General features: G+C 38.8%; 1 protein-coding gene across 1 annotated transcript; it reads right to left on the bottom strand.

The window, feature by feature from the left end:
• Positions 1-11165: 11165 nt before the first annotated feature.
• Positions 11166-12377, bottom strand: LOC129246477 (uncharacterized). The gene has a single exon (XM_054885332.1). The coding sequence runs from the start codon at positions 12375-12377 to the stop codon at positions 11166-11168; it is 1212 nt and encodes a 403-aa protein (XP_054741307.1).
• Between the last annotated feature and the right edge of the window lie 7327 nt (positions 12378-19704).

The following is a 19704-nucleotide window of genomic DNA, read 5'->3' as shown; positions in this document are numbered from 1 at the left end:
TACACCTAACAAAGGACTTAAGCGCTTACAGTATCCTATGCACTTAGTTTATACTTAGTAATTAAATGTCAAAAGCTCCCTTAATGAGCAACAATTTAATACAAAAATGTATCATATTTTAATAAAATCGAGTTGCAAGGAGACGCATTTCAAAAAAAGGCACCAAACATTTGAAATAATGCCTTAAAGACTCATTGTTGCATTGAACAAGAAATTTATTGCTTGCAACATAAAATATTGAACTGCATTTTAAATCACTGCCACTATCGCCACACTGTGTCGTGCTGTGAATGCGAAAGTCTGAGTCACATGCAACGTGCGCGCATGGCGCATGCGCAACGCGCTACATTGCATCGAGAACAAGGAATGTTTAGCAAACGGCAAATTTATGCCAAAATCCGTTTTTGGTGCTCTTAAAAAGGTTCTTTGCATTTTTTGTGAGACGCTTGTGCTTGTACGATACACTTGGCTTCATTTGGCTTGACTTGGTATGGTTCGGTTTGGCGCGTGGTTGTTGTTATTGTTATTTTGTGCTTATTATAGCATTGGCGCGACGTAGTCTAGTGTTCTGTGAAGGAAGGAGGCTGGTTATTGTCCGCACGCCGTTGCTTGTTTTCTTAAGGTTATTGTCATCAGCGATTGCTTGGGCGCTGCTGTTGTTTTCATTATAGCCATTGTTGTTGTCTCTTCAGATGTTCGTTTTTTTTTTTTAGGTTTGTATTTGTTGGTATTGTAGTAGTGTGCTTTGGTTTTAGTTTCGCATGCTTTTGCGGTCATTTCCCTTTACGGCATACGCTGTCGCCTTGCCATGTGTGCGCTTTGCCACGCCACGCTGAGCCTGGCTGCTTGGCTGCTGCTCGGCTGACTGCGCCACAAATGTGCTTGAGAGCTGTGTCGGTTGTTTGGTAATATGTGTTGCAAGTAACTGTTAATTCGCTGTATGCCTTGTGGCTTTTAACTCTTTTTTGCCTTAATTTATTTCTTAATGGACTTATCCCCAAAGGCTGGCTGGATGCATGGCAAGTATGAGCATTTACAGTACTACTCGGAAGCATTGAAGTTGAACTTTTTCGAAAAATTCTTTTATTTTCTTTTTTTTTGTATGCAGTGGCTGAGGTTTATACCGCGTATTTGAGATTTCTCGCTTTTATGTTGTTTACTTTGCTCCCAAAGCGCGCTCTTGTGATCGACCGATTGAGTCACTTGGCCACGCGCAAGAGCCAATCACTTCATTTACAAGCGAAAAGCTGCTGTACATTTGCGATATAAAGTAATTTATAAAAAATCAAATTGATTCATGTATGTATGTATATGTATCGCTAATTGATTGTAAACGATTTTTCCTATTTTGTAAATGATATTCGCTGCCAGAAATTTCTTTTGACGCCCCACAACTGGCACAATAATTTCGAAATGCTGCTCAGCTTCTAGGCGACTAGTGTCGGGGCGTTGTAATGTTTACCAAATTTACAACAAATATGCATATTCACATACTTATATATGCACTTAAACATGTATGAGTTTGCGTGAAAATATGCTTATTCTCAATTTGCTTCATTTTTAGTGTTTTTATTTTTTCCATTTCCGGAAACGACGTGTATGCCTCAGCGCTTCTTTCAGTGCTCACTTCATAAAAGCGATACTAAAGATGGCATTTGCTTTCAGCAGTGTATATGAAAATTTTTTAATATACAATTTTAGATTTCCTTGACCCATTTTTTACTATAAATTTGCTGCAGAATATTAATTTTTTCATTGATATCTGGAGCTTGCAGATAGTCACGGAGTTCGTGATTGGAAAAAAAAATTGCTGAAATCTCAATCGTACAGGTGTAGTTATTGCAAACCTTAATCTAATCGCTGATAAAGATTAAAAATTTATTTGTGAAATTCAAATGAAATACCTGCGGTTTAGCATGATTCCAAATTTTACAGCCCGGTGCTTCTGCCTAGAGATTTCGAGATAATTGCAAGTAAATACTCTGTACTTTTTTACCAACATAAGCAACTTCTGTCACTCGATGCTTATCGCTACTTTTTGTGTTGAATTTTTTTATGTGTTGAAATCCTTTTTTTGAGGTAAGAATTTCATTATATTCTATAGAAATTGGTGGTGCATAAAGGATGACGCAGACAATTGTTGTTTATTTTTTTATTTTTTTGAAAAGTAATTTCTCTCTAAAATTTCATATGCAATTTCAGTTCTACTGGCCATTTATGGAAAATTCTCTGTCGAAAACAGGTATTAAGACACCAAGCTGCGAAATTTAACTATTTTTGTCACACATGTAGAAATCGATATACGCGCGAAACTAAAGCTCAAATCGAGTACAATAAATTTGTGGTTTCAGTTTTTTTCACAGTGCGTCTCAGTTTTTTTCTTTTGAATCAGTTTTTTTTTTGTTTTCTTGTTCACTCCTCTCGGGATTCAACTGATTGTTCTATAGGGTTTTTCAATAAGGGCAGATAGATGTGGAAATGGAATAAAATGGCGTTTGTTGCGTGGCACGTAGCGCCGTCCTGCTGGAACCACATGCCGTCTAGGTCCATATGGTTCAATATGGGCCATAAGAAATTGGAAGGGCCACCACGTCTACCGAAAAATGGGCGCAATGCGCGCAACGTTTGCGTTAATGAACACTTATTTTGATAATAAAGTTTTATCATTTGAACGTGCTGTTCAATCGTGTAACTTACCATGATGATTTGGCATAAACAACTGAATAACAAACAAAAGATTTGACAGATGTCACCAAAACAAAATGGCTGCCACAGGGCGCCAAAATCGGCCAGCGCCAATTGATAAACCCTATACTATAATCAGAAGTGTGTTGGCTTGGTCAACACAGCTTCGGTGAGGGCGAAAACCAGCTTGCTCGTCTCTTGAGCGCTACTCATGAGGTCTATGAGGTCTACTCATAGAAGAAGTTGGTCTAAGTTGGGCTCCTGCAGAGTTGCCAAGTGCTTTTTGAAAGAACCAAACAGGAAATTAGCGGCCTTTCTCCTAAAACTTAATAGGAAGTACCTGAGAGTACTGGTGGGCGTAATCACGAGGCACAATGCATGTGGTCAGCATTTAGCTACCATGGAAATCATTGGCAACCTAATATGCCTATCCTGTCGTGAGGATAACCGTAGAGCACTTTCTTTGTAACTGTGTGACATTTGCTAGAATCAGACTTGGCTGTTGGGGTGCTCTGGATAAAATTCATACACATTTTTCGGTCTTACCATTCCGACTGTATCTATCCTGTTTCTCTATCCTTTCCACTGTCATCTATCCGGGTGTAGAACAATGGTCTTCCTGACTGAGTGCTTGGACTTGTCCAACCCCCCACATAACTAATGTAAGCTGATTTAATGGTGCCTTGACAATACACCTAAGGGCCTTATTTTGAAACTGTTGGATATTTTTTATTAAAATTTTAAATTTTTTAGAAATTTTTTTATTTTTTATAATTTAAAATTTTATATTTTTTTTTATAATAATAAATTAAATAATTTTATAATTTTATTTTTACAAAAAATTTTGGTTAAATCTTCGAAAATAATTTTCGAAAAGCACTTAAGAATTGTTTCTGTTTTTCATTAATATATCATATTGAGTAATTCCTACAACTTTCATGTGGCATCCTCAAAACTTTTCGAGATATATCCAAATAGGTACGGTGCTTCGTCCGCGAGATTTCTGAGTTTTATGAACATAAAAATATATTTCATTCCATCACCATCCAAACGCTAAAATTACTAAAGGTTTTCCTTTCTATGAGGTTTTCCTTTCTAAAACTCCTAAAAATATTTTACGATATAACGAAATATCTCGAAACTCACCGTGTCACCATAGCTTAGTTATATGCCAGAGCTTGTCCCTGGCATTGTCAAGAGAAGAAAGATTTTCGAATTTTGGTGAGTGCATTACAAATATAAGTACTTACGGTTTTATGCTGCCTTCGATCTGAAGCTTTTCATGAAAAACTTCTTTGTCACAAATATGCTGTGAGTTTTTCCGAAAGTGAAAGCTCTTGGAAAAAACGTGTTCTATTATTTAGCTGTTCATATCTACAGTGGTTGTTATACCTGGGCCCAACCGAAAGATATTAAAGTACGAGTCCACTCGTCTACGGAGATTTCTATGGGTATGGAGCAAACATAAAAGTGACATAAATAGACTTCCATCTGATAATTATTGAATTTGCGAATGAAAACACCGAAATGCCACGAATGATGGAATATAAGATTGTTCAGTTTGAAGTGGAAAAAGGAGAGTAACTCAACAGGCACGAAATTTCAAATAACGTGAGCTAGGCGGCTTCGCTAGTTAGGTTACGCCATTCGAATGGATACAAACACTCCAGCTCTGAAATTATTCGATGCGACACCTAATGGTGGCAGCTGATAAAGAAGAAAACATCCGATCAGGTGAAGATGAACTTGGCCTCGCTTGGTGAGTTCAACGGACGCCGGATAGTACGATAAAGAAACTATTGACGCGTTTCGTTAAACTCGGCCACCAAAATCGCTTAAGCGGTTTCAAGCGCCATTCAATTAGAAGAAGTGTAAGAGAATGTCAATATCGTGAAGATTCATAAACAAAAACTGAAAGTTAGCTTATACATATAAATTTAAGATCCTCTATTTCCTAGTTGGATCATAGGTCGACGAGTTAGGTAAGGTTCATATAAACAAGAAAGATAATATGAAAGACTTAGCCAAAGCCTGTAGGATAATAAAAATAGCTTCTGTCAAAGACCTGCCTGACCCTTGAATCGGCCTCAAATAGAAAGAAAAAAGTTGTTTGTAAATAAAAAATGTGAATAAAAGTTTAGAACTACATCAGCTCAACAGCTGAGCCCATCGAATTCACTGAGAGCTTACGTCAAATGGTTCGCGGAAAGCTCAACCTTTGCATTCACTCAACTTTGCAAAATTCTGCTATGACGATAGGCCAAGAGGAGATATTTGCGACGTTGTCTGTAAAAAAACTTATTTATAAAAGACTCTTAGCTAATTTATCGATTTCAGAAGCCTAAGATTTATTTATCTGTCCGTACGGTCAATGATCGATGTGCCATTACAACACTAAAGTGGTGGTCTTCTGCTTTTAGTCGCGCTGCTTATCTGAATGCAAGCAAGTCTGTAAGTGATATTGTGAAAATATTTACAGAAGTTATAAAATTTCATATTTTTTAAAATATGGTAAAATCATTCGCTTGTTTAAAAGCAAACAAAGTGACTCTTGTACTTGAAAGCAGACAAGCAGTGATAATAAAGAGAAAATTGAAAGATGGAAATAAATAATAAGATAAAAGTATTGTGCCCTGTGTGTATGTGTGTATGTGTATGTGTATTGTGTATCTGTGTTCACAATAAAAACAATGCAGCACATTGCAAAGTTTTAACTATGTATTTATGTTTTTTATAAAAATTTAGTTTATACTATAACAAAAACCAGATAACTTAAATTTTCAAAGTTCATAAAAATTTCGAAAAATAATAATAATTCTTCACCGGAATTTGGAACTTTTCAATCATCTTTTTAGAAATATTTCGAGTATGCAGTTTTGAAGCCCATTTAATTTTGGTGCCAGTTATAGATTGGGTATAGTGGAAGTTTGAACTGGTTTTTTGTGTGCGGTCTTGTGCTTTTTCTCCATTTAAATGAAGCTTTCGCTATATGGAAGAAAATAAAAAATTTCAAAAATTAACACGAATTTTGAACTACTTTAAATTAACACAACACCGTACTAAAATCAAATAAGCTACAAAAACTGCATACGTAAACATTTTCTGAAAATTCTGAGGAAAAAGTTTACAACTTCTTCCCACCTTTCGACCAATCTGTCGATGCCGTTCCACCATAAATCGCCTGGTCTGGTGTCAAAGAAGTTGTTGAGCTAGTTTTAAATGACTTCTTTGTTATCGAAGGTAACGTCGTTCCGAAATCGATCGGTGCAAGGTCCGGAGAATACGGCGTATGTTGAAGAACCTCCCATTTGAGTTCTTGGAGTGCGGCTTTGACGACCTGTGCAACATGGGGTCTGGCGTTGTCGTGAAGGAGTATCGTTTGACCATATCGATCAGGTCTTTTCAGTCGATTAGCCCCATTCCCGCAGTGTAGCTGGGCAATGTAGAGCTCCTTGTGGACCCTGGTGTTCTTTCCGAGCATTTCTCAGTCCCACCAAAAACATATCATGATCTTCTTTGAATGAAGATCCGGTTAAACTCTCGACTTTGACGCCGTTTATAACCGCATATTGCTCGATGGCGAGCGAGATGCTGAGAAGGCCACTTTCTTCTTTTTGCGTTGAGCTCGCGAGGCAACCAGGCTGCCGATTTTCAGTAAATCCCTTTGAATGAAGGTGACGGATAATCGGAAGAGGCTTTTGCCTGAAATGAGGCATAAACAATATTAGGTACGTCGAAGGAGGTCTGAGTTTTGGAGGCATTTGCACATCCTTGTCATGCTACGATCTACCATTTTTTAACAGCTGAATAGGATTTGCATTACCACGTCAATCCCAATGCCTCTGGGATTGAATTGCGGAACAGGATGAGAAAATATGATCAATGCTGAGTGGAAGGTTATAAAACGCGCATCCCCAAGGTTCAGTGCCTTGAAGTAGATGGCAGTGCGGCTAAATGTATAGGGATAAATGTAAGACGAAGGCGAGTGTATGGCGTGATATACTTAGTCTTGCCATAAATTCTGTGACAAATTTTACAATGCATACGGTGCGAACAAATTCGCAAAAGTTCTGCTATTTTTGCTTCTGTTCGTATGCTTTTTCCCAACCGTCTGAAGGGACAGAGAGAAAGAGATGTGGTCATCCTCTCGTGGTTCGAACCAGTGCAGCCATAAAAGCCGTTCGAGAAGGAATGCGCAGAAATCCCCTTAGAAAGCAGAAAATCATCTCCATCATATCGACCAGATCCATGTCAAAACCAATTAGAGATGATCACCACATGAAAGCCTTTCATCGCTCAACTGATCAGCTTTTGACAACGCGCTTGAAGAAAATTAGACTCGACGCGGTCAACGGTCATGAAAATATTATTTTCACAGATGAGAAAATATTCACTGTTTCATAAGCAAAACGACAAAATCTATGTCAAAACTTCTAAAGACTCAAAAAATGTTGTTCCAAGGGTTCAGCGTGGCCACCATCACGCCTCCGTACTGGTTTGATGGGGACTGTCTTATAAAGACGTTACATCTCTTTATTTCTACGAAAACGGGGTTAAGCCCGGGGCCAAAGTGTACCAGGAGGATGGATTAGAAGGCGTGATGAAGCATTTAAGTTCTCTCTTCAATGGAGAACGTTCGATTTTCCAGCAACATTTCGCTCCAGCCCATAAGGCAAAAACCACCCAGTAGTGGCTGGGCTCATATTCACAAAAGATTGGCCTTCTGGAAGTCCCGATCTGAATCCATTGGATTACAGTTTGTGCTCAGAATTGGAGTTGGTTGGTTGGTTGGTTAAAGTGGTGATTCTTCCAGAATCCAACTAGCGCTTTCGCGCCATTTTGTTGCCACATCCTCGTTGCCAACTTGTTTAACGGTTTTTTTACAGCATAACTATATCCAGTCTGTGCGGTTAAGGAACCTTATTAGGTTGTTAACGTCGACGCCAGATAGTTGCTCGAGATTCTCGAACAGCGGTTGGCCCAGGGTTAACAGTCTGTCCTTCCATAGGGCAGGGCATTCACAAAGGAAATGGAAGATTGTCTCCTTTTTCTCCGGTTGTTTGCAACTGTGACAGTATGTATTGTGAGGGATACCCATTTTGGCTGCTTGTTCTCCGATAGACCAAAAGCCAGTTATGACCGCCGTTAGTCTCCAGGCATCCCGTCGTTTCATTCTTATTAATGCCGACGATTGCTTGAGGTTGTAGGTGGGCCATAACGTTCTGCTAATATTGCATTTCGTCTGGACTTTCCACCTACAGTCAGCGATTCGGAGGTATTTTTGGGAAATTGTGCTCTTGACTGCACCTAATGGTGTGAGTACCAATTCTGCAAGAGCGTTATTCATGGCAGATCCCCCTCTTGCCAGTTCATCTGCTTTTTCGTTACCTTCAATGTTCCGATGTCCCGGGGCCCAGATTAAGGTAACTTTATGGTTTTCACTCAAGATGGTGAGGCTATTCCTACTTTGTTCCACCACTTTGGAGGTTGTTGTGGCCGAACCCAGTGCCTGGATTGCAGCTTGGCTATCCGAGAGAATAGCGATATTACCCTTAAAAGAGAAATCTGCGATTAGTAACCTGCAAGCTTCCCCAATCGCCAGTACTTCCGCCTGGAAGACACTGCAGGTATTAGGGAGACGCACAGATTTTGAAATTTTAAGTCTATGAGAATATATACCGGCTCCAACCCACACTCTATTTTAGAACCATCTGTAGTGTCGAAATTGTTTAGTGAGAATCCCTTGTTTCATTCCTCCTTAGATGGAAAGAGAGTGGCAAAATTTCTACTGAATGTTACCGTCGGGACGATGTAGTCAGTTCTCACCGAGATTAACTGAGTTTGTCGCAATAATAGACTAGCATGATCATAAGTTTTTTCTCTCCAGCGACCCGCTTCGTTTAACCTAAATGCACTCATGGTTGCCGTCTTCTTAATATGTAGGTCTATTGGAATAACGTGTGTCAGTACATTGAGAGCCTCTCTAGGACATGATCTGATTGCACCGACCGTTATTGCACATGCTGATCTTTGTATTCTGCCGAGTAGTTTGGTATTGTACTCTCTCCCTAGAGCCTTCCACCAAACTACCGAACCATACGATAGAATAGGTCGTATAACCGTCTTATACAGCCATAATGTATGCTTAGGCTGAAGACCCCATCTTCTTCCAAGCATACGTTTACAGGCATATAAAGCGATTTCTGCCTTCCTTACCCGTTCTTCAACATTTAATTTCAAGCTTAGTTTGGAGTCCAGAATTACCCCTAAGTACTTTGCGCTGGGTGATAGTGAGAGAGTTTGTCCGTTAATATTTGGTAAGGTAAAAGGTGGTACCTTATATCTGGTGGTGAAAAGCATAAGCTCTGTTTTACGTGGGTTTAAACCTAGGCCACAGCCTGTGGCCCAAGAGTTAAGCTCGCCTAATGCCCTCTGGATGATCCCACTGATCGTATTAGGACACAGTCCTGACGCCATTAACACCACATCATCAGCGTACGCCACCGCTTTTACCCCACCTCTATTAAGTTTTATTAAGATTTTGCTAATAACGCATAACCAGAGAAGTGGAGACAGTACTCCCCCCTGTGGAGTGCCTCTGTGGACCTTCTTGGTTATACTGATATTGCCCATATTAGCTTTGATGATCCTGGTTTTTAGCATAGAGATGACCCAATTACTGATGCAATTGTCCACCTCTAAGTCTATCAACGCCCGTTGGATCGCATCTGTACTAACATTGTTAAAGGCGCCTTCTATGTCCAAGAATGCCGCCATGGTATAATGTTTGTTCTCTAGAGAGCCCTCTATTGTTCCGATTACCTCGTGAAGCGCTGTCTCCGTAGATTTGCCTTTAAGGTATGCGTGTTGTGCAGTAGATATACCAGAGCTCTCCAAAGAGCTTCTAAGATATATATCCAAAAGTCTTTCAAAGGTTTTTAACAGGAAAGACGAAAGACTGATTGGCCTATAGTCCTTCGCTGATTCATGTCCCCTCCTGCCTATTTTTGGAATGAAGACGACCTTGACTAGTTTCCAACTATCTGGAATATGACCTAGGTTTAAACACGCTTTAAAAATTTCCTCTAGCCATGGTAGGATACAGTCCAAGGTTTCCTGTAACATCTTTGGGATGATCCCATCTGGCCCCGGAGATTTAAAAGGTGAAAAAGATTTAATTGCCCATGCAACTTTCTCCTTTGTAATTATTTCTTTTGCGAGGTGCTGTGGATTATATTGGCTCCGCCTAATACTTCCCCTCCCACTTTCGTGGACGCTGCACCCCGGGAAATGCGTGTTTAGCAGAAGTTCTAGCGATTCCTCTGTCGTAGCTGTCCAAGTACCATCAGGTTTCTTGACCCAAGAAGCCATTGAATGATCTTTGGACAGAACACGGCTAAGCCTGGCAGAATCCCTGGTGGATTCGATTGACGAACAGAATTCGCTCCAGCTCTCTTTCTTGGCGGCCCTAATTGCCTTCTTGTACTGTCTCCGACTCTCTTTGTACAATTGCCAATTTCCTGTCGAGTAGCTGAGGTTAAACGTTGATCTGGATTTTTCCCTTAGTTTTGAGAGCTCACTGCTCCACCAAGGGGGATGGGATTTTTTACTAAATTTTATGGGGCAGGACGTTTTGTAGGCCCTACTAAATGCCTTCTCCAGTGTTGTGACCCTACTCTCAAGGCTTTCGGTGAGAGTGATTTTGTGGATGGGAATCTCTCCTATCCTTTTATTGACTATATTTCTGAACCTTTTCCAGTTGGTTCTTAATGGATTTCTATACGGTAAGGGCGGATCAACATTAAGATCCAGATCGTACAGGATCCAGCTGTGATCCGAAAAAGACCTTTTATCAGAGACCCTCCAATTGTCTAACCTTACTGAGCTGCTTTCAGACATAAGGGTAACATCGATCACTTCCTCCCATCCCCTGAAGTACTCCGTACTCGGAAAGGTGAAAGTGGGAGTGTTACCCCTGTTACATACCGACAAGTTAGTGTTAATTATGAAATCATAAAGAGACTCACCTCGGTCGTTTGTTTCGGAGCTTCCCCATAGGGCATGCCTTGCATTGGCATCGCATCCGAGAAGCAGGGTTTTGTTCGGGTTTTCCTGCACAAGTTTACGAGCCTCCTCAGGCGGTGCTGGTCTTTCGTGTGCCATGTATATAGAGGCAAGCGTTATTCTGACTCCGTCAGTGGCTTCCACCTCAACAGCCGTCACATCCTGTGAACTATATAATGGAATTAAAAATGTGTTTAAATGTTTTTTAGCTACAATACATGTTCTGGGATTACCTTCTATCCGTTTATAGTAGATATTGTAGGTTTTCCCAGTGAACCCTTTCACCTCGGTGCTCCGCACCCAGGGTTCCTGAATTAGTGCGATGTCCACGTCCTCCTCCGCCAGGAGAACGGTTAGGTTGTCCGTTGCACACCGTGAGTGCTGCAGATTAATTTGGACAACCTTTAAACCCATGTTTATTGGTTTCCTTTTTCGGACTCGGTGTCATCTAGCTGCATGCCAGTCAGCAGTTCGTTGGCACCATCGACCTCATCCTGCTCCTCTTCCGGGTTTGCAGAACGGAATATCTTCAGCTGGGTCTTCCTGATCCCAAACTGAAGTTTGTTTCCCACTTTCTCCAGTGGTTCCAGACTCTCTTCTGTAATTAGAAGGAGGAATGACCTGCTGTGCCTTTGCGGAGCCTCCGCTTTGATGATCGACCAATCGGTCATCGGCACCGAGCGATTATGCGCCTGAAGGTAGGGGATTAGTTGATTGGCATCAAACTCCATGTTTGGTACCCAGATGCGAGCCCTCGGCCTTCGTGGAATCTCGCTAGCCGGAATTAGCTTGAGTTTCAAGCCTTCCCAGCTGTTCTGGATTTTACCAATCACGTTAGTCAAGAAATGCAATGAGAATTGGTCATCGCATTTAATGACTCGGTAACCGCGGACTACCTCCACCGAGTCGAAACCTGGTGTTTGGCCCTCCGGGTTCGCCATGACATGGTCAACGACTATGCGAGACAACCGTGCCTCAATCTCTGACCATTTGTCAAGCACTGGTTTCCCGCGGTTAGAGGTTTCGTCTACCAATGCCATTTGGAGATGGTCCCGTGCCACCTCACTAAATCGCTTGATAGGTTTGGAGGCAACTGCACCCTGATCCGATATCTTGTGCTTTTTTGTTACCTTCCCAGTTTCGTCATGCGAGCGGTTTCGTTTTTTGGCATTTGTCCTGTTGTGGTTTTCATCAACCACCTTTTGACATCTTGCCTTGTCGGTCTCATCTTTGGGATGCACTTTACCTTCGGTCTCGTTTTTCCGAATCCTGCCAAGGATAGCGAGAGACCTCTGGTAAAGTTTATACCTCGAGGGACCTTTATTACCACGCTTTTGCCCCATGGCTTGAGCGGATGTTGTTGGTTGATGTATAGTTGTTGGCGTACTGTGGCCCACAGCTTTGCCCTCAACTGTTTCTTGGGTGGAGGCCAAGAGCTCATCCTCTGAGGGTGACCCCGTCATCCTCAGTTCGTCTTTGCTTGTACGTCTTGTCCAATTGTCTGACTGTTTTTTAAGTGCGTCCGTCGCTTCCTCCTGTCTGTCTGTTTGTTTGTCCTGTAGTTCTGTCCGCGTGTTTGGTTTTTTATCAGTCCGTACTGTCGATGCGTTGGTATGTTTTACCGTCATTTTGTCCGTTTGTTCCGTGTTTGTTTTCCCGTCATCCGAATTTTTAGGTTTTTGTGGTTTCATTACATCTGGTTCGTACGGTCACCTGCCCCGCCAAGGGAGCTGCGCATGTCGCCATGCGCGGTGACCAAAGAGGATAAAGGGGAAATATCCGGTCGACCATGGCAGCGCCCCATACCATGGCAAGGCCACCGTTACAACCTGAGGCGGCCTGATATCAGGAGGGCTCCGTACGAAGACAGCCTTATTTAGTCCCCCGGCTGCCAAACCCACCCAATAGGCACGGGTCGCATCACACCTTGGGTTGAGGGAGTTTTTTTAACGAAGTTTACGTCTTCGACCTGTGTGGTTCGCGGGAGACCTACTCTCCTACCTTCCATATCTGGGAGGCGTTCCCCTATCCACCACCTGGGGACGCGCCCTATAGGGATAACAGGTTCCCCCAAGGGAGTAATGATGGATATAATTTTTTCCATTTTCAATCTGCTAATAATTTGCTCTCTCTTTCATATATTATTAGCCAATAAATGTCGTTTTTAAATAAGATACTTGAACTCATAGTAGGTGTGGCAGCCATATCTTTTGCGGTTATACCTGCACTTTTGAATGACCAGGCGTACACATTATTTTGATTTTATGAGGATGGTTAAAAAGAATGTATATATACAGACTTTACTTTTTTTTTTAAATTTCTTCCACTCTACAATTTCACTTTGTGGACTATAGGCCGTCATATTTACTATACAAAAAATCATGGCTTTTTGAATACTCAAAGAAGTGCGCTGCACTTCACTCACTCCACACAATACAAATGGAGCATGAAATTGATATCAACAAGGCCAATTGCTATACATCCACATGCGTATTGTGCTCACTTGTGTATGTGTTTGTGCAGCGAACTATGCTTGTGTTGGCTCATTATCAATGACCGTTAAAAGACCACGAAGTGACTCGAGCTACAGAAAATGAAAAGCAAAATCGCAGCATATGCAGGCAAACATACACACATACATACAAGCAGAAGATAAAAAATGGGAAAGGCGAAGAAGACAAGAGTGTGGAAACGAAAGTAGAATATATTCGTAAGCACTCCATGTACGTAGGTAGGTGGTGTGAAGAACAAATAGAAGAAAAAAAACGAACAATTGATAGCCGAAGAGAAAGAAACAGAAAATCAAGCGCTCCTCGGACAGACCTCAGTGAAGTAGTTGCAACACAAAGTACAATTTTAAATGCAGGCACCAGTGTATGTGTGTGTGTGCTACACACTTTCTGGGAACAACATACTCGTACACTTGTAGCTTCTCAATATATATAGCATAAATCGACAGCGACCCATTGACAATGTCACAGCAGCTGTCAGCAGCGATTACAAATGATTTTCTATGCGCTTAGACGTGTTTGTGGCATTTGTTTGTGTGAAAATTCGATGCTTATGCATACGAGTATAGTTTATGCCTTTGTGTTGTTGTGTGTTGCAGTCAAAAATCAATTAAGTAAGTTAAACAACGAATGTCAATGCGTCTAATGAATACGGCTTTTCACCCTCTGGCCGAGGAAAGCAGTAGCCAAAGAGGCACTCCAATGCAACAGATAAAGAACGCATGAAAATGCGATGTATAGAAGAAAGCAGTTTCCAATTGTCTGTAGCACATTGATGGTGTGTTTGAGCTTTGCAACATTTGATCGGTGGAGCAGGTGCGGTAGGTGAGGATTTTGTGTGAGATAAGATACCACATAGCGTAGGTCAAGGCTCTGATGTAGTGGAGGTCTAATTTAATTTCGAAAATATATTTGTCTTTTCCAATGTTCACTTGACCATTCTTGTAGACTTTCTTAGACGTTTTCTTATCAGCGCCACAGAGTCGAGTAGGTTTTATATCTTTTTATAAAGGGTGGCTCATTTTTAAGGGCCGATGTTGAATGTGAACCACACCTAAACGTCAACGACACCGATGGTCTTCTTCCTTTGGGGTTGTTTGAAAGAAAAGGTGTACGCCGATAAGCCAGCAACAATTGAAGAGCTAAAGGATGAGATAATTCGGTACATTAACGGCATAGAACCTCAATTATGCCTCAGCGTCATCGAAAATTTGGACCATCGGATGGAGGTGTGCCGCCGAGGCCATAGTAAGTAAATAAGTAAGTTAAGAATTTTCTTCCATATAAGGCGCATTTTCGGAAGTATTTTATATGGAAGAAAATGCTCAAAACCACAATGAAAAAATTCGGGAAAAATTGTATACCCAGAGTTTTTTTTTAATTCTAAATAAAAAGTTGGAAATCTTGATGCATTTTTTTTTAGAATTTTAATTTTTTATGTGTTTTTTAAAAAGTTTGAATCTTTGAATTATAAAAGTTTTGTTGTAAAAATATGTACACAAAATGAATGCATTTTTTTTAGTTTTGCACAAAGTTTAAATGCATGAGTTATGTGTTTTTTGTTGTAGGATGAATTATATTTTTATTTTACTTGACAATACGTCGCGTTGCTATTATTTTGCCCGCCATTGTACATATATACTTATTTATAAACAGTTTTTTTAACAATTCTTCTTAATAAAAACTATTCTGTCATGTTTTGAAAATTTTCAAAATTGTCTGTTTAGAGCATTTGATACTAGTTTTGAAATTAAAATAACCTAACCCTGTAACGAGGTCAAATTTCTGCAAGATGCGGGTTCGTTTAAGGGGGTGGTAGGGTTTAGCGCTAAAAAAAAAACTTTTTTTTTTAATTTTTTACAGAAATATGGCTTAACATACTTTAATAAAATCAGTTGCATGTTATTGTACATCTTTTCAATAAATTTTTAAAAAATATTAATAATAAAATATTGACAAATAAGCCCATGACAGAGTTTTTTTGGAGATATGTTTTTCGAGAGGTGCTCTGCGGTGCCAATCGGCATTCGTCGTAGAATCATCTGAAACTAAAAAAGTCGAATTTTTCAGTTAAAGTATGACGTAATGCTCCCCCCCATTAATAAAATTTTTTTTTTCATTTTTGTAGTTTTGGTGGCAAAAAACCGTAAAACGATCATTTTTGGCGAAAAATTTCGCCATATTTGTAAGTGAAAAACAACCTTAAAAAAAAAAATAAAAAAACAGTGGGGGGGGAGGTATTTTTGATTTAGAAAACGTGTGCCAAATTTGAAAAGAATCGGTTGAATAGTTTCGGAGTTGTGATTGGCACCGACTTTTAAGAAGTCGTTTCGGGAAAAACGCGTTTGAAAAAATGACTCTGAAAAATTATCGATGCCCCGCATTCGAGGTAGAGTGCCTAGAAAGGCTATAACTTTGAGAGTTCTGCTCCGATCCACTTAAAATTTTGACACAACATTCTTGAAATGATTTACTATAAGATGAGTGAAGAAAAAAAATTTCGATTTTGTGACCCTACCCCCCCTTAAAAAATAAATAGGAGGGGGTATCAAGTGTTGTTGTTGTTGTTGTTGTAGCATCATGTTCGGGGAATGCTGCTGAAGTGACGTGCAGTCCTTGGTTGGATATAAATCCGGGTCGTTCCGGTTTCGTAGAACCGACTGTCGTAAGAACGAATGAGTATCGGTCTTGGCCGATAGCTTGATAAGTAATTGTTTTCAAATGAATTACAATAATTTTTTTTTAATTTCCAAAAGCACTTTCCCCTTTATTTAACGCTTTTGCAATCTAATTATTTTTTTCTATTTTTATTTTATAAATTTAATAAAGCTCCTAAAATTAAAAAAAAATTTTATTTAAAAAATAATAATTTAATTTAAAAAAATTATTAAAAAAAATCCATATAAAAAAAAATTAAATAAAAAAAATTTGTTAAAAAATATTTTATTAAAAAAAATTATAATAAATTTAAAATTTATTTAAAAATAAAATGTTAGCCATTCTCTATAGTGACTGTGGAAAGCTTCTAAAATTAAAAAAAAGCTTATATTAAAAAAATTTTTATATTAATATAAATAATTTTATTAAAAAAAATTTTATTAAATAAAAACTAAAAGTATTCATTTTCTTACTGTCATTTTCGGCAGAGGGTACAAAAAAGCACTTTTTTTGCCCATCCTACTGTGCATGATTCTTAACGAAAAGAACAAACAGGTTGATTGTAAGCAAAAGTAAAAAAATTTGAGCTTTTAAATGAAAGTCTAATTTGAAATTAGTATTCCATATAATCTCTCGAAATTTCAATATATTTATTCCAATTAGCCTTCAATAATTTTATGTCTTCTTTGTAATGATTTAGGAAGACTCTGTAATAAGCTCTCATAACGCTTTTTGATGAATTTTTTACAAATGCGACACTAATTTTTAAATAGCGTCCCCATACACGTAACACAGGGACGGAAAAATCCCGGGCCTAACTCATAGAGGGCACTAGTTTTATTGCATTCACCTATTTTTCAGTTAATACTAACCTTAAGAAGAAAGCTGTAAAAATTTCATGATAACTGCACCTTCTTTTTTGAGGCAGCTTAAGTTTTAAGAAAACTCAAAATTCAATCTGACAAAATATTGCCAACTCCCTGCTGTGGCTTAGAACTTCACAAAACTCAGCAACAACTAAATTGGCCTAGGTTTTGCCTACACAAAACTAATTAAATACGAGAACATTCGCATGTAGCTAATGCCCGTTCTATTTGACATTATAATATTTTCTCTGTCAATAAGTCGCCGCAAGTGTTCACGCGTGTCTGCTTGTTTGCCTATCGGTTCAAGGGTCAACGTCACACACATTTTCAACGATCTCTCAAAAAAGTGAGTAACAAAAAACAAAAAAATAAAAAAACTAAAACAAGAAAATTCTCGTACGCTGCAATTGCTATACCAATTTACGATATTTGTAGTTGTTTACATATTTTGCTCTATCTTGCCCCCGCCAATGACCTCTCTGATATCACAATGTTGCTGCGCTTACAATTTCTTCAATTGCTACTAAGGGCACAGCAACTTGTAGCTTGTAGCAGGCGGCGTGTGGCACATTCTCAACACGAGTATGCTACTGCCACTATTCCACTATTCTAGTGCCAACTGCATATTTTCTCTATCGCCACTTGAATATAATCTTTTATCGTTCTTACATACATCTGTGGAATTCTATTGAGCCCAGCAGCAGCCACTTCACTTTATTTGATACCTTTTCCTCGATTCTTCTAATTCAAAGAAGATTTTCCTTTACCATACCTTTTTATTCAAATTTAAATATGCACATAAATATCACACTTAAATCAGTATGCCAGTATGTAGGTGTGTGTGTAAGTGGCGCAACGAATGGAAATTTAGTTGTAGTTGTTAAATAGTAAATTCAACTTATGTGGACTTTAAATGCACTGAATAACCGAAGCGCTGATAAGTTTGGCGACACTTATTTTTTATTCATTTATTTTTCTTTATCTAAAAGATACAAATTGGCTGTAGGGGTATAAATTTATGGTTGTGTATGTGTGTGTGTGTGTGTATCTAAGTGTGTAGTAAGCACTTCTGTGTGTTTGCTTTGTTATGAATTCGAAGCTTGTGGATGACTAATGCGGCACTACAGAAAAGCAGTAAGAATGTTGTTTTTGTGTTGCTTTTATTTTTGTTTCTTTTGCTGTTGTTGTTATACTCATGTATTGCACTCGACGCTGCACTTTTAATTGAATTAAATTTTATGAGTAGTTTTATATTAAAGTGTTCTTGGTGGCGATCTCTGTGACTTACATAACTTTTGAGGCCCTCCCTTCGGGTGTCATGGGGATAGTGTTGGGTAATGCCACGAATATTGGCTGCTTAACCCTAGAAGCCGAGTCATATTTTTCCGATCATATCACGTAAAAATGGCGTGGAACAATCAAAACGTTTTATTTTCATTATATTAGTTTGGGGAAAAAGAAATGCATTGTCTAGAAATCTATTTTTGCGCAAATGGCTTAAAACTGTTTTCTGGTCATGGGCGATGCTACGACTACTAACGTTTATCGACAATATCGACGTTTTCTTTAACAGCAAAAATACCTGAGCGGAATCGACGATATGATTTCGTTAAGACTGATTGAGTGCTAGGAATAATTTGTATATAATAAAGGTTGGTTAAGTTTCAAAGGTCGGTATTGATTTTGAATAAAATACAATTTTTTTAGGAAATTATTGTCATTTCTCTTTATTATGATAATATTGATATGACTCAATTATGCATAGAATAAAATATCGACCAAAAATCGCCTGCCATCTCAGAGGTTGTGAACTCGAATTCCATGTAAAGCACGGTCCTCACACTTTTCAAAATTTACCTACTTTCCCTGTTAATAAACGAAAAAAAAATTTTTTAAATTCCTCAACCCGCCTTAGCCTTTCCATCCTTACTCCCGCACAATAGTCTGCGCATTATTTGCATTGCGGCTGCTAAAACAAGCAAAAAACTTAGAAAAACACACAGGCGCTCACGACATTTAGCGAAGTCCTCAACCATCTGTGCGATCCTTCTGCCAGAAAAATTGGACACACAGATGCCGCTTCAAGCAGTAAGAAGGCGTTGTTCCTAAGCAACGACAGGTGGGCCTTCCCACTACTTAGAAATAAAATCAAATAGATTAACGAAACCAACGCAAGACAGTCTTGTCGACGGCCTAAGCTCCCGAGAGGAGGGAACAAGGAAAAAAAAACTTACTTATTTATACTCGTATGGCCTCAAGGACTGCAAATTCTCAACATTATAAAAAAAAAGTTGTCAAAAATCCACTCAATTTTCTAGCGAATTCAAACTAGTATTTTATTAAACTGAAAGTGAAAACTCCTTAATCAGAAGTTTTTTAACGATTCAGAATAAAAAGTTGAATATTTTTGTGAAAATTTGTTAAATTTGTGTGAATTTTATGCAAACTCTGAAACTTTGATTTATGAAGTTTTCGATGCGCAATAAATTAGATTCTTATAAAAAATTTACGAAATAAATTTGCCGAGAAAAATATTGTGAATATTTGAAAAATATGAAACGCCTTAATTATGTGAGCATAAGTGTGCTTATATATTCAGCCAAATCAATATAAATATGACTTAAACAACTAACAACCAATAAACAAAAAATTTTAGACAACCGATTTGCTGTTAATAAGATTATCATAAAATTAACAATAGAAGAAAATCAGCATTGAAATGAATGCACCTTCTCCGACACCTTTCGACAACACAACAATTACTCAAACCCGACATAATAGTGAAAGAAGAAATTTAATGAAGAGAGAAAAAAAACATGTCAACTCATCGTAAATCAAAAGCGAACAAAAGAAGTGCGAGATAAAACAACGAATAAAAAAATCATAAACAATAAATTTTATTAACCACTCTTATTTGCGGC

This window comes from Anastrepha obliqua, chromosome 4, assembly GCF_027943255.1.
Source record: "Anastrepha obliqua isolate idAnaObli1 chromosome 4, idAnaObli1_1.0, whole genome shotgun sequence".
Lineage (NCBI taxonomy): Eukaryota > Metazoa > Arthropoda > Insecta > Diptera > Tephritidae > Anastrepha > Anastrepha obliqua.
This window is presented reverse-complemented; position numbering and strand designations above follow the sequence as displayed.